Source organism: Microtus pennsylvanicus, chromosome 7 (assembly GCF_037038515.1).
Source record: "Microtus pennsylvanicus isolate mMicPen1 chromosome 7, mMicPen1.hap1, whole genome shotgun sequence".
NCBI lineage: Eukaryota > Metazoa > Chordata > Mammalia > Rodentia > Cricetidae > Microtus > Microtus pennsylvanicus.
Genome location: NC_134585.1, coordinates 46,205,830 through 46,219,329, shown reverse-complemented (window position 1 = coordinate 46,219,329; position 13,500 = coordinate 46,205,830). Strand labels below are relative to the sequence as shown.

The window sequence follows — 13,500 nt, the reverse complement described above, 5'->3', positions numbered from 1 at the left end:
CCTCCAACAAGGCCACACCTCCTAATCCTTCTCAAGTAGTGCCTATCTCTTATGACTAAGCATTCTACTAGACCAGCTTATGGGGGCCTTTCTTATTCTAACCACAATGGGGATATTCTAAGCTCTAATATTAAGTTGCTTCCTGTTTGAGTTCATCATATACTGATTTTATGTCTAGACCTCGACACTCCAGTGTACTTTACATTGGCCATTATAGTTATCACTATCCCAGCAGGAGTAAAGGGACTTCTTGACCAGCCAGTGTCCACAGAGGTAACTGTACTGTAAGCCTTAGGCTTCGCCTTTCTATTTACAGTAGGTAAAGTCACTGGAATTTTCTTATCTATTTGACAGGCATCATAGGTGCTGAGGGCAGAACTCAGGTCCTCATGGTTGCCTGGCAAGACTTTACAGACTAAGGCATCCCCCAACAAATCGCTATTTTTTTTTAAGGCAGAGCCTCACTGTGTGTCTTAGTTAGGGTTACTGTTGCTGTGGTGAAACCCTACAACCAAAAGCAAGTTGCAGAAAAAACACTTTAATTTGGCTTATACCTTTTTTTTTTTTGTCATAGTCCATCACTGAAGGAAGTCAGGACAGGAATTCAAACAGGAACTTGGAGGCAGGAGCCGATGCATACGCCATGAAGGAATGCTGCTTACTGGTTATTGCCCTTGGTTCCCTCAGCCTGCTTTTTTATAGAGCCCAGGACCACCAGACCAGGAGTGGTACCACTCACAGTGGGCTAGACCCTCCCACATTAATCACCCATTAAGAAGATGCCTTCCAGACAGATTTTAAGGGTACATTTTCTCAATTGAGATTCCCTCCTTTCAGATGGCCCCAGCTATCAAGCTGATAGCTTGTTGATATGAAACTAGCCAGCACACTTCGTAGCCTCGAATTGACTTTGCAGCCTGGAATTTTTGATCCTTGTGTCTTCCTCCAGAATGCTGGGGTCACAGGTGTGGCAAGGTCAGCTGTCTACTAAGATAAACTCTTCTAGGAGAATGAGGATGGTGGAGACGAATACGAGAGGGTGCTATGAGGGCACACTACCAGCCAACTGTCCTCATGGCCACCCAGAATCAAGGTATACTCCATTAACTGTTTGACTAGTAGGATTTCCTCAGAAAGGAAAGTACACGTTCAGAAGCAAGTCACTCCTCAAACACAAACAGGTTCCTCATGAGCAGTAGGCTCAGGTGTGACTTATCCTTCCAGGCCTGCAAGCTCCTTCCCTGCCCAAGCCAGGGAATATAGATGCAGAGCAGCCAGGCAGATCAACCGGAAAGGCTTCTTAGCGTGTTTACATGTCCTGGGATTTCCTTTAAAGGAAGTGATACAGAGGGAGAGATTGTAAGTGTCTTAGTTAGGGTTTCTATTGCTGTGAGGAGACACCATGACCAAGCAACTCTTATAAAGGAAAACAGTTGATTGTGGTGGCTTACAGTTCAGAGGTTCAGTTCATTATTATCAGGGTAGGACATGGCAGTGTGCAGGCAGACATGGTGCTGGCTACATCTTAATCAGCAGGCAACAATAAGTGACCTGAGACACTAGGCAATATCTTAAGAATGTGTGACCTCAAAGTCCACCTCTACGGTGACACACTTCCTCAAACAAAACCACACCTACTCCAACAAAGCCACATCTCCTAATAATGCCTCTTCCCTGTCTTAGTTAGGGTTTTCCTTGCTGTGAAGAAACACCATGACCACAGCAACTCTTATAAATGAAAGGATTTAATTGGGCTGGTTTGTTATAGTTTTAGAGGTTCAGTCCATTATCATCAAGGTTGGAAGCATGAAGGCATTCAGGTAGACAAAGTGCTGGGCAAGTAACTTGAGAGTCCCACATCTTGTAGGCACCAGGAAGTTGACTGAGACACTGGGAAGTATCCGGAACATAAGAACCCTCAAAGCCCACCCCCACAGTGGCACACTTCCTCCAACAAGACCATACCCACTCCAACACCTCCTAAAAGTACCACTCCCTATGAGATTATGGGGGCCAATTACATTCAAACTATGACACCCTATGAGTTATGGGGACCCATTATATTCAAATGACCACAGTGGGCCTGTATAGCTTAAGCTTCTCATGCTGAGTCAGTTACCAGTGATGCTGGCTACCCAGCAGCAGAGAGGTACAGAGGAGAGGAGAACTGAAGAGTTGCCTTTACCATCATGACTAATTCTCCCAGTCACCATCCTGGTCAGTGTCTCAGATACAGTGTGATGGCAGGGGCTTTGAAAGTTTGCAGTAACTGCCGTGATGTTCGTCAATTCCTGGAGGGTTCTAATCAGATACTGGGGGAGTCTTAATTAAGCTCATGGACATAAGAAAAATAAATGAGAAAGAATAATTTTTAAGGGACAAAAGCTGGGTATGGTGGCACACACAACCCAGACTGTCCCAAAAAGAAAGGAGGATGAGCCACTGATGCTAGGTACAGTGCACACCTTTAATCCCAGCATTAGGAGGCAGAGACAGGCACATCTCTGTGAGTCTGGTCTTCATAGAACGTTCCAGGAGGCCAGCAAGGGGTACATAATGAGACCCTGTCTCAAAAAGAACAAGAAAAGGAGGAGAGGTAGGGGAGGAGGACAAGGAAGACAAGAGACTGCAGACAGGCAAGAATAAGAAACAGTAGTAAGGAGAAATGAAGAGGTACTAGATGGGAATTTTGGTGGGTGGGTATAATACCAGTGACGGCTGTAGATACCACTCCCTGTATTCTTATGCTGGCCCCTGGAGCTCCATGTCAGTTAGTGAAACCCACAGGAAGACTTGCTGTGGCAAGCACCCATAAAGGCAAAGCTGTTGTGATGGCTATCTTTCTTGTCAACTTGACGACATCTAGAAGCAACTAATACCCAAGGGGCTGGCTACACCTGTGAAGGATCTTTCTTAATTAAATCATTTGAAGTGGGAAGACCCGCTTCTAATCTGGATCTCTGAGGTAGGAAGATCCACCTTAAATCTGGGTCACACCTTCTGCTGGCAGCCTATATAAAGGACATGAAAGGAGGAAGCTTGCTCTCTGTCTGCTTGTTCTCACTCTTGCTAGCAAGTCCATCCCTTCACTAGCCTTAGAGCCTACTTCTTTGGGAGTCTAAGAACTGAACAGCTACTGAATTCTTGGACCTTCTGTTGGTAGATAGCCATTGTTAGACTAGTTGAACCACAGACTATAAGCTACTTTAATAAATCGTGTGTGTGTGTGTGTGTGTGTGTGTGTGTGTGTGTGTGTGTGTGTGTGAATGCGTCTTATCAGTTCTCTTCTAGAGGAGCCTGACTAATAGAGCTACCATCCGAACTGCTGGTGGCAGCAAGTGACCCATGATGCTAAGTTATGTCTTCTCTTTCAGGCTTACTACTCTATTGCATCTCTAAATTCATAGGTCAGAAACACGTGTTTTGAAGACCAAACTCCTGAGAAAACTTCAGGCATAACGAATCCACACCCTGGGAATCTTGGCTTCGTTTTAAGTTCTCAGTGCTGATGGATTCTTGATTTTTTTCTTTCCCTGATGATGTTTCAGGAATAGGGTCATTTTATGTTTAAGGAAAAATATTAAGTTGCCCAGAAAGTGCTGTACTCAGCAGTATTTCACTGCCGTTAATTGCTTCTTTCCTGTGACTTGGTCTCTCTCTTTAAGGTGCTCTCTTCCGTGGTTCTGATTTATCACTGGGCTGTAGCTATCCAGCAGGACTGACATGGCCACTATCCTGTTCTGTAGTCAAAAGATACTCGGGACGGTTCTGAGACCTCAGCACACAGCCTGCAGAAACAAGTGGCGCGAACCCACATCTGAGAGGGGACCAGGAAGCTGGGGGAAAGGTGGAGGAAGTGTGCATGGGGCAGGTGGGGGTGAGGGGATCCAAATCATGTCTGAGCAACAGAAAGGCAGTCAATTATAATCTAATTCACGACCCGTCCCATGCGTTTGAAGTAATTAGCGCTTTCACTAGGGGGCAACCACTTACGCTGGGTGTGAACCAGGACGGCAGCTCTTTTCCCAGAGTTGGGAAAGAGTTCCTGAGCTCTTGGGAGGACTACGTGGAGCGAGAAGGAACTTCTCCTCCGTAAAAGAACGTGACCCCACTGCACGAGCCAAGGCCTGAGGACACCAGCCTTCTTCAGCCGCGCACATAAGTTGCTCCTCGGTTTCGTCCCCAGGGAGCCATCAAGTGGGTGCAGAGGAAGAAGGGAAGGGGTGGGGAAGGAAGGGGCGGAGCCGCCTCTGTCACATCCATTAGCCACGTTCAGTGACCAGGAGCCGCAGGGGTCCTACGCGCACGCGCAGACCTGGACTCCGAGCTCTCCTCCCCGCCCTTCCACACAGCCCCCCCCTCCCCCCCGCCTCGCGCTTCTCCCTCCCTGGCGTAGTGTTTGGCGTTACCATGGAGTCTGGAGAGGCCCGCGGATGCTGTTTGTTGCCAGGGTAACCCGAGCGGCAGAAGGCAACCGTGGCGGCGGCTGCAGGGCTGCGATGGTGACCAACCCGGTGCACGGCCTGCCCTTTCTCCCGGGCTCGTCCTTTACGGACTCCACGGTGAGAGCCAGTTGGAAGGGTTCTCCACTCCGCGCGCCTCTGCTCTCCTCCATCACGCAGGCTCTACCGCCCTCCTGCATACCATCTTCTGCGGGCTTTGTTCGGCCTCTTGGTAGTCCACACACCTTATGGGTCCTCACTGCGGACTTGTTCTTACTTTCCTACCCCACCTAACCTGCCTTCTTGCCCCATTACCCCAGACCATCGCCATTACCCCATTACCCCAGATTCATTCTTACCCTCCTCTGCGCCTCTCTGCTTTCATCCTCTCCACCCTCCTCTCCCCAGCAACCTCATCTGAATCCTCAAGATTGCTGCCTTGCAGCCCCCTTCCCATGCACTCCTTCCTGATGGGTCATTCCCTCAGGTCTCCGGGCTTCTGAGTTAAGGGTCACTTTTCTCTCTAGCTTCAACCTTCTCTAGAATTGAATCCCGCCCCAGCTCATCTTGGTTTTTTTGTAGTTTCTCTTAAAAGCGTGCCCGTCTTCTTCTTCTCTACTTTGCATTTTCTCTTCTCACTTACCTCAACCTCATGGACCACTTGGTGCTTTTTTCTTTTCTTAGCCTGTGTTTAACATTCTTACCATTGCATTTATTGTATATAATATATAACTCATTTTCAGACAGTGTGTGTGTGTTGGGGAGGGAGGAGGCTTGCTTGTTGTATCTTGTATGCAACCCAGAGGGGCCTTGAACTTGAAAGTCATCGGCTTCAGCCTCCAGAAAGGCTTGGTTTAAAGGCATGCCAACATGAAGTGTCCTTATTCAGATTGTATTTCATTCCTTTCCCCTGACTGTTTTTCTTAAATTCACTGTTTGGATGAAATTTAATAATAATGATAATAATAATAATAATAGTCCAGTGTGGTGGCATGTATCCTTGATCACGGCTTTCGGGAAGCTAAGTCATAAGGATGGCCAATTTGAGTCTAACCTGGGCAACACAGCCAGTCCCTGTTTCCAAGCAACACCAAATCCAAATCAGACAGCACAAGAACAGCATGAAAAGAAGGCACTGGGACAGTGGCTCAGAGGAGGAAGTGCCTGCTGCTCATATGTGAGGAGTGAAATTCAGATCACTAGACCACAAGCAAGCCGGTTAGCTAGGCTGGCCCTCCCCTCATCAATGTAGGTCTGTCACATGTATGCCCACATACATGCAAGCAGACATGTGCACACCACACACACACATGCTCAGAGAAAAATGTGCTGCCACCACTACCACCAAAATAAAAATGCCTCAGATCAAGGCCTGTAACAGGAGTTTGGTTTCCTCGTGACAAAGTTTAACTTTTTTACTTACTCATTTATTTTGAGATAGGGTCTCATGTAGCCCAGATTGGCTTCAAACTTACTATATAGCCTGGGGTGATCTTGAACTTATCCTGAGTGCTAAGATTACAGTCAGGTCCCCAAAGCCAGAACTTTGCCAGTGACAGGCAAACACTATCCACCGAGCTACACTCCATTGGCTAGGACCTAGCAGTCGGATAACCCCATCTAATCACAGGAAACTTTTCTGGGTGTGGAGATGGGAGTGGAACTGATCACACAGGAAATGTCACTAGAGAGCTACAGGCCGCCCAAGGGATGTAAGTCCCTTGCTGCATTTAATGCACATTTTGTGATGTTGAAAAGCAAACATTTGGAGCTAGAGAGATGGCTTAGTGTTTAAGAATAAGAACGGCTGTTGCAGAGGGCCTGGGTTCAATTCTCAGCTCCCATATCAGGTGGTTCCTATCCATCTTGGTTCAGCAAATCTGAGGGCATCTGCACGCACACCCACATATCTGCCTACATACATACATAATTTTAAAATATATGTTTTAAAGCAAGAGTTTAAGCTGTGATAGTTTAGGAAGTTTGTTGTTTCCCTTAAATATCTGTATGGGGTTATTAATGGTACCCATCTTTTCTTCAGAAAACAGCATTCCACAGAAGCCAGACGCTCGGCTACAGGAATGGCTATGCAGTTGTTCGACGTCCGACGGTGGGGATAGGCGGAGACCGTCTCCACTACAATCAGCTGTCTCAGGCCGAGCTGGATGAGCTGGCCAATAAAGCCCCTGTCTTAACTTATGGGCCACCCAAGCAGGCCCCACCTGCAGAGTTTGTCCCTGCGCATGTGGCTTTTGACAAAAAGGTATCGTCTGGGATTTTAGGGTCCCCCTTGACTTCAGATGTCTAAGACTTGACCGCTGGCAGAAATGTTATCAGTAAACCACGGAATTCCTTGAGTACTCAGAGAGAAAATTGTTCAGATGCCTCAGCCCTTAGTCATAGACAGCGGAACTGGGTCCTGGAAGAGGCTTTCTCAAGGCAGGAAGCAGATTAGAGAAAATAGTTCCCTGTAGACTTCCCCAGAATATTTTCCAAATACAGCGACAAGTTGCCTGAATTCCAGCTTCCACACTCATGGTGCACTATGTTCATTTTCTCTGCTCCCCACCTATTCTGCAGCAATGAGTCCTAAATCTCTACCAAGTGCAAAATATCCCCGTCTGTTTCTTGGTTAATTTTTTCACAAGATTTCATCCATCCATCCACCCTTTCATCATTGATGCTATTTCTATTTCAAACACTCTAGTGACTGTTTTTCTCTAGCAAAGTTCATATTGTCACCAAAAAATACAATAAACCCCCTCCTTCCTAGAACTCCTTTAGGAAGAGAATTTGAACCCACCCTTGAGCCCCAGACTGCTTTCTCAGAGACAACGAACAGTGATGTCCTGTTTGCTGAGTTTGGACAGACATCCATGGTCCTTCTAGGCCCTGTTTCACTCCCTCCCTCCCAGGCTCTGCTCTTGGCTTGTACACACGACTGTTTATTCTCCTGGTTCCCCCTCCTGTCTGTCAGGTTGCTCTTTCTCTGGTCTCCCTGCCCCCTTGATGTGGGCATTTGCAAGTTTCTGTTCTCACTCTTGAATTTCCCTTCTTAGGAGGCCTCACCTACTGTTGTGCCTGCAGCTGTCTTCTCAGTGCGCTCCACTGTCAGTATTTATAAACCCTGTCCTCACTGAGCGCCAGACCTTAGCCACAGGCCATTCCCGAGAGTGGGAAACCCTCACCTGGGTGAGCTGTGCTTCACACTTAGCCTCTGTATTTCATTACCCAGCCCCGGGGACTGCTAGATCTGCTTCCTCGGTTTGAATTCTGAGCATTCACGCTTGACATTTTCTCCCCACATTCAAAAAGATGCCAAGCCAAGTATTTCTCTTTCGTTTCTGCTGTCATTTTCAAAGTTCAAACAAGCAATATGATCTCTATAAACTCAGGAAGTTTGAACACACCACCGGGAGCCAAGGCCACTGCAAAAATTCAGTGAAAAGATACATTTTTACACAGAGTATTTAAATATTATTTTCCCCTCCTTTCTACATGTTACTGGGTTCTCATCCTACCTGGCACAGCTGGAGTTATCCTAACACCTGTTAAGAGCCTCTTGTGTTAGCATTCTTCTCAGTTGCTCCCTCCTTGGGGTCTAGAACTCTTTATTCTTAATAAGAAGGAGGTAACTGACTTTTAAAATTAACAGTCAGTGGGCTGGAGAGAGAATTCAGTGTTAGGAACACTGGCTGCTTTCCCTAAGAAAACAGGTTCAATCCGGCTCTCACTTGGTAGCTTACAACCATACTGCCTGTAACTCCAGTTCCAGGGACCCTGATGCCTTTCGGGCGTCCACAGGTACTTACATACATGTGCATACACACACACACACACAAATAAATAAATCTTAAAATAAGAGTCTAAACACAATAAAATTACTCTAAAGCAAGAACTAAGGCATATACATTATTTAGCCTAAGTTTTTACAAAATTTTCTTATAGAAGCAGTTCATTTGTAGATGTGTAAAGATAGGAGATCAAGATTAATCTACATCGATCGTTTATGTTAGGGGCTGAAAAGCATATTCTTAAGAATTTGAGGAGCTAGAGAGGTGGCTCAGCGGTTAAGAACATGTGTTGCTCTCGCAGGTGCTGAAATTTAGCGCCTACTTCCAAGAAGATGTTCCCATATCAAGCGAGGAGCACTACCGAATCCGCCACGTGAACATGTACTACTATCTAGAGGATGACAGCATGTCTGTCATAGAGCCCGTTGTGGAGAACTCCGGGATCCCGCAGGGCAAGCTAGTCAAGCGCCAGCGGCTAGCCAAGAACAATGTGGGAGACCACTACCACTGGAAAGACCTCAATCGGGGAATCGACATCACAATTTATGGCAAAACTTTCCGAATTGTCGACTGTGACCGATTCACCCAGGTACGGTGTATCCTTTGTGGGCTGGGACTCCGCAGTAGGACTCTAGCTGGTGGGATGCGTTTCATTATTTCATCCATTAGTGGATGGGGAAAGACCCTGGTGACTGTGGGGGGAGTCACTAAGCAGGTTAGTGTTTGTGCGACTGTGCACACACACACACACACACACACACACACACACACACACACACCTTTAGTACAGAGTATAGACATTAGGAAAACAATGCCAACTTTGTCTTAGATTTTTTTTAAAAAGTGATTATATACTTATTTTAAGTGAATGACAAAGTTTAAGGACATTATTCCATCTTAACCTGGCCCTGGTGCACTCACCTCCATAGCAAAAGTGAGACACACGTCTTGTGAAACCATGCTTGGGTACCAGATGCTTGTCTTAAACTAATGCCAAGATGTTGTTCCTAGGCATCTAACGTGATTGATATAAGTTCATAGTTGAGATGCCCAGTTATCTTACTATGATGCCTCCAGACTAGCTTAGCATACATATGATAAAGAAGACCTCGGGCAGTTATCAGCTGTTGTCTGCACTGTAGAGTTGGGCCGCTGGAGATGGCATCTCTCAGACATGCCCAATATGTCAGCAGATCATTTGTTCCACTGCACTTATGTTCAGGCCATTCGTTTATGACATTTAAAACCTTCAGGAGGATGTTGACATTAATCCTGAAATTTCAGGAATTTTTGGAAAGTCAAGGAATTGAAGTGAATCCACCAGAGAAGATGCCTCTCGATCCTTACACTGAACTCCGGAAAGAACCTGTTCGTAAATACATCACCCCATCAGACTTTGACCAACTGAAGCAATTTCTCACCTTTGACAAACAAGTAAGTGACTTAATAGAGGAGGCTTACATCTGTTTGAGTATGGACATGTGTTTATTGGAAAGTTTTGATATCCTACATATATATCATATAGCAAAGTATATACATAATTTAACCATTGGCACATAGTAGCTTCCTGTAGGGCTAAAAGTATACCAGTGCCAAGATTTCTAATTTTTACTATCTTAAAATTTTATTAATTATGGGATATGTATGTTGTGTGTGCCACAGCCTACTGGAGAAGGTCAGAGGACAACTTCTGGACACTGATTTTTTTTTTCCATTCTGTTGTGTGGGTCCTGGGAATCGAACTCAGGTGGTCAGGCTTGGCAGCAAGCTCCTTTACCTGATGGGCCATCTAGCCGGCCCTCAGCTTTATTATTAGAGATATAATGGAGCCTGCGGCATGAGTTCACCTGGTAAAGCAATTCCTGAGCTACTGACATCGACTCTCTCTTTCCATTTCAAGTCCTGCATCTCTTTTGTCCTGTCTTTCTTAAGGTTGTGATTGCTGTGAAGAAACACCATGACCAAAAGCAAGCTGGAGAAGGAAGGGTTTATTCAGCCTACACTTCCACATCACTGTTTATCAATGAAGGAAGTCAGGACAGGAACTAAACAGGGCAGGAACCTGGAGTCAGGAGCTGACACGAGCCATGGAGGGGTGCTGTTTACGGGCTTCATTCCTCATGGCTTGTCAACCTGCTCTCTTATAGACCCCAGGACCACCAGCGCAGGGGTGGCACTATCCACAATGTGCTGGGCCCTCCAGAATCAGTCACTCATTAAGAAAATGTCCTACCGGCTTGCCATCATCCAGATCTTTTGGAGACATTTTCTCAGTTGAGGCTCCCGCCTCTCTGATGACTCTAGCTTGTGTCAAGTTGAACCAAAAGCCAGCTGGCACAGTAACCCCCCCCCCAGATGAGTTAATCTCACAGAATCCTTTGGGCAGACTTAGGTGAATTGGGGGGGGTGAAGTTTAACGCTGTTACATGTTCTGATACTGAATAGCTCTTAAAATGAAATAAAGTAGTTAATTCAAATAGTTCCGTCCCTTGATTTCCCAGGAACCCCATCCCAAATGCATCCCTGCTGAATACTGTATTAGTGTTAGAGTACAGAATGCTCTGAGCATGTTTTCTGACTCTGCCCCGATTGGCAGCCCCACCACCTGTGAACTACAGTGGGGAAGTAGAGCTGAATCTTCATTCACCGATAAAGAGGAAAAATAATGGCGATTACTCTGAAATTTTTGCCTTAATTTCCTGCAATCTTAACTTCTTTTTCTTCAGAAAGTTCTACTCAGTGTTACCACAGATTTAGGATTGAGATTTTGTGTGTTCATTTGTTTACTTTTGGCTTGTTTTATTGAGACAGAGTCTCACTATGTAGCTCTGGTTGGCTCAGAGCTTGCTATGGGGGTGGAGGTGCTTCAAAGTCCCAGAAATCCTGGAAATTCTGCCTCCAGAATACAAGGTGTCTCTAAGTAGCCCTGGCTGTCCTCAAACTTGCTGTGCAGCCCAGGTTGGACTGGGACTCATGTTCTTTTTGCCTCTGCATCCCATGTACTGAGATCACAGGTGCGTACCACCACACCTGGCTTTCTGCCATTACCTTAAATTAGAAGATTCTGTCCATCCAGTAGATGTGTTTTGGTAGTCCCAAAAGAAAGATAGGTTTATAAATGAAATTTTTTTCCATACCAGTTCTATACACACAATTCACCATGTATCTTTGTTACTATGCATAAATTACCTTTATAGGCAATCCTCCCCCTTTCTTTTTATTCAGCTTCTCTTTCCCAGACTACTATTTGGGGCCAAAGTAAGTTCTTCTGTCTTGGCACAAACTGAGAAAGCTTGTGCTATTCCTTCGGTATGTTAATATGTGGTACATGATTTTGGATATTTTCCTATCCTTGTTTTTTTTTTTATTTGCTGTCTGAAAGTGTTTCAGCTACTGTTCATCACTGTCTGATAGACACATGCCATAGCGAAGTTAAGACTCTGTTTTAGAATGTTAAAGCATCACTTTGGACTCCTCAAAGGTTCTTCGATTCTATGCCATCTGGGATGACACGGATAGCTTGTTTGGGGAGTGCCGGCACTACATCATTCACTACTACCTCATGGATGACACAGTGGAGATCCGAGAGGTCCATGAACGGAACAACGGAAGAGACCCCTTCCCACTCCTCATGAACCGCCAGCGCATGCCCAAGATTTTGGTGGAGAATGCAAGTAAGTTTCGTTAAGTGGAGCCTCTGGTACTTGGGGGCTGGGGCTTCTAGGGAGTTAAGAGTCAGGGTGATCACTCTTCTTTACTTGGCTCTGTCAGTCTTTTCCTAAATTTTTAACCTTTTTTTTTCTTTTCTGCAACTTTCCTCCATGATTTGCCTTAGTCCAAGCATATGTCTTGGGCACTCCAGTAGAGATGACTTAGCAGATAAAAGCAAAACAAAAGAAAAAATGCAACAGGTGATTTCTTTAAAGACAGGTAGAGCAAGGTTTCTTAACTGAATCCATTTACTATTAGGTTTGCTTGTTTGTCTTGGTGCTGCTGGAGATTAAATCCAGAGGCTTATGAATGCCGTTAAGTGTTTTGCCACATAACCTTGGCTGGCAAGGAGCTTATTGTGTAGACCCAGCACTGCCTTGCAAGTACTGGCATTAAAGGTGTGTGCCACCATGGTTAGATTTATATCTTGATTCATATACAGTAATTGGAAGCAATAAATGAGATTTGCACACACACAAAAAAAACAAATGGTTAGGTCTTATGAAGCATTATTCGGCAGTGTAAAAACAGAGTAAAATGAGATACATTTGCATAAAGTAAAACTCACTCTTAGTATCTGTGGTGGACATTCATTTAAAGAGCTGTACATTTGTGGTTCAAGAGTCTGCAGCTGGTTTCTCTGTGGTGCTTCTACCCAGAGAAAGGAAAAAAACTTTAGAGCTTAGATACAGGATGGGACCTGTGGCTGAAGTGTCTAGATCTATCTTTACTCTGGGTAGAGACTTGGGGAGATTAAAAAAAACATTTTTGCATACTCTCTGGTTCATCCTGATCTCAAATAAGCAACCAAGCTATGCCAGAGAACTAGAAAACCAGAACAAATCAACCCATAAATTGGAGAGAGAGAAAGAGGGGGAAGGGGAGACTAGATCAGAGCAAAAATAAATGAAATGAATAAAAAGAAAAATGCAAAAGATAATTAAAATAGTTTGTTCTCCAAAAAGACAAAGAAAAATGACTACCTTGTGATGTGAGATTCCCTTCTTATGCTGTGAATATGTTTTATTATCATTGATTAATAAAGAAGATGCTTTGGCCTGTGGCAGGGCAGAATAGAGTTAGGCAGGAAAACTAAACTGAATGCTGAGAGAAAAAAGGCAGAGCAAGAGAGACGCCTTGTAGCCGCCGAAGGAGACAGTTGCCAGAGAACTTTATCGGTAAACGACGAACCTCATGGTGATACATAGATTAATAGAAATGGGTCAATTCAAGATGTAAGAGTAGCTAGAAATATGCATGAGCTAATTGGCCAACCAGTGTTGTAATTAATATGGTTTTTATATAATTATTTTTGGTCTGGGCAACCAGGAAGCAAGCAGTCTCCACCTACCGTCTTGTAGTTGGACTAAGGAGAAAGAGAGAGAGAAGACTCAAAATCAGTGATGAGAAGAGAGACATTACAATAGACACCACAGCAGTATAAAAGCTCACTACAGGTCTAGAAAGATGGCTTAAGGAAATGTTCAACATCCTTAATCATCAGAGAAATGCAAATCAAAACAACTCTGAGATTCCATCTTACACCTGTAAGA

At 44.9% G+C, this 13,500-nt stretch overlaps 1 protein-coding gene across 1 annotated transcript in view; it reads left to right on the top strand.

Annotated features, from left to right (window-relative positions):
• Window positions 1-4,258: 4,258 nt before the first annotated feature.
• Window positions 4,259-13,500, top strand: part of Efhc1 (EF-hand domain containing 1) — a 32,070-nt gene continuing 22,828 nt past the window's right edge. Inside the window, exons 1-5 of the mRNA XM_075980643.1 lie at window positions 4,259-4,562; window positions 6,484-6,705; window positions 8,538-8,825; window positions 9,521-9,670; window positions 11,718-11,910. Coding sequence (XP_075836758.1) covers window positions 4,434-4,562; window positions 6,484-6,705; window positions 8,538-8,825; window positions 9,521-9,670; window positions 11,718-11,910 — 982 coding nt within the window. The 5' untranslated portion in view covers window positions 4,259-4,433. The remainder of the gene's footprint in view (window positions 4,563-6,483; window positions 6,706-8,537; window positions 8,826-9,520; window positions 9,671-11,717; window positions 11,911-13,500) is intronic.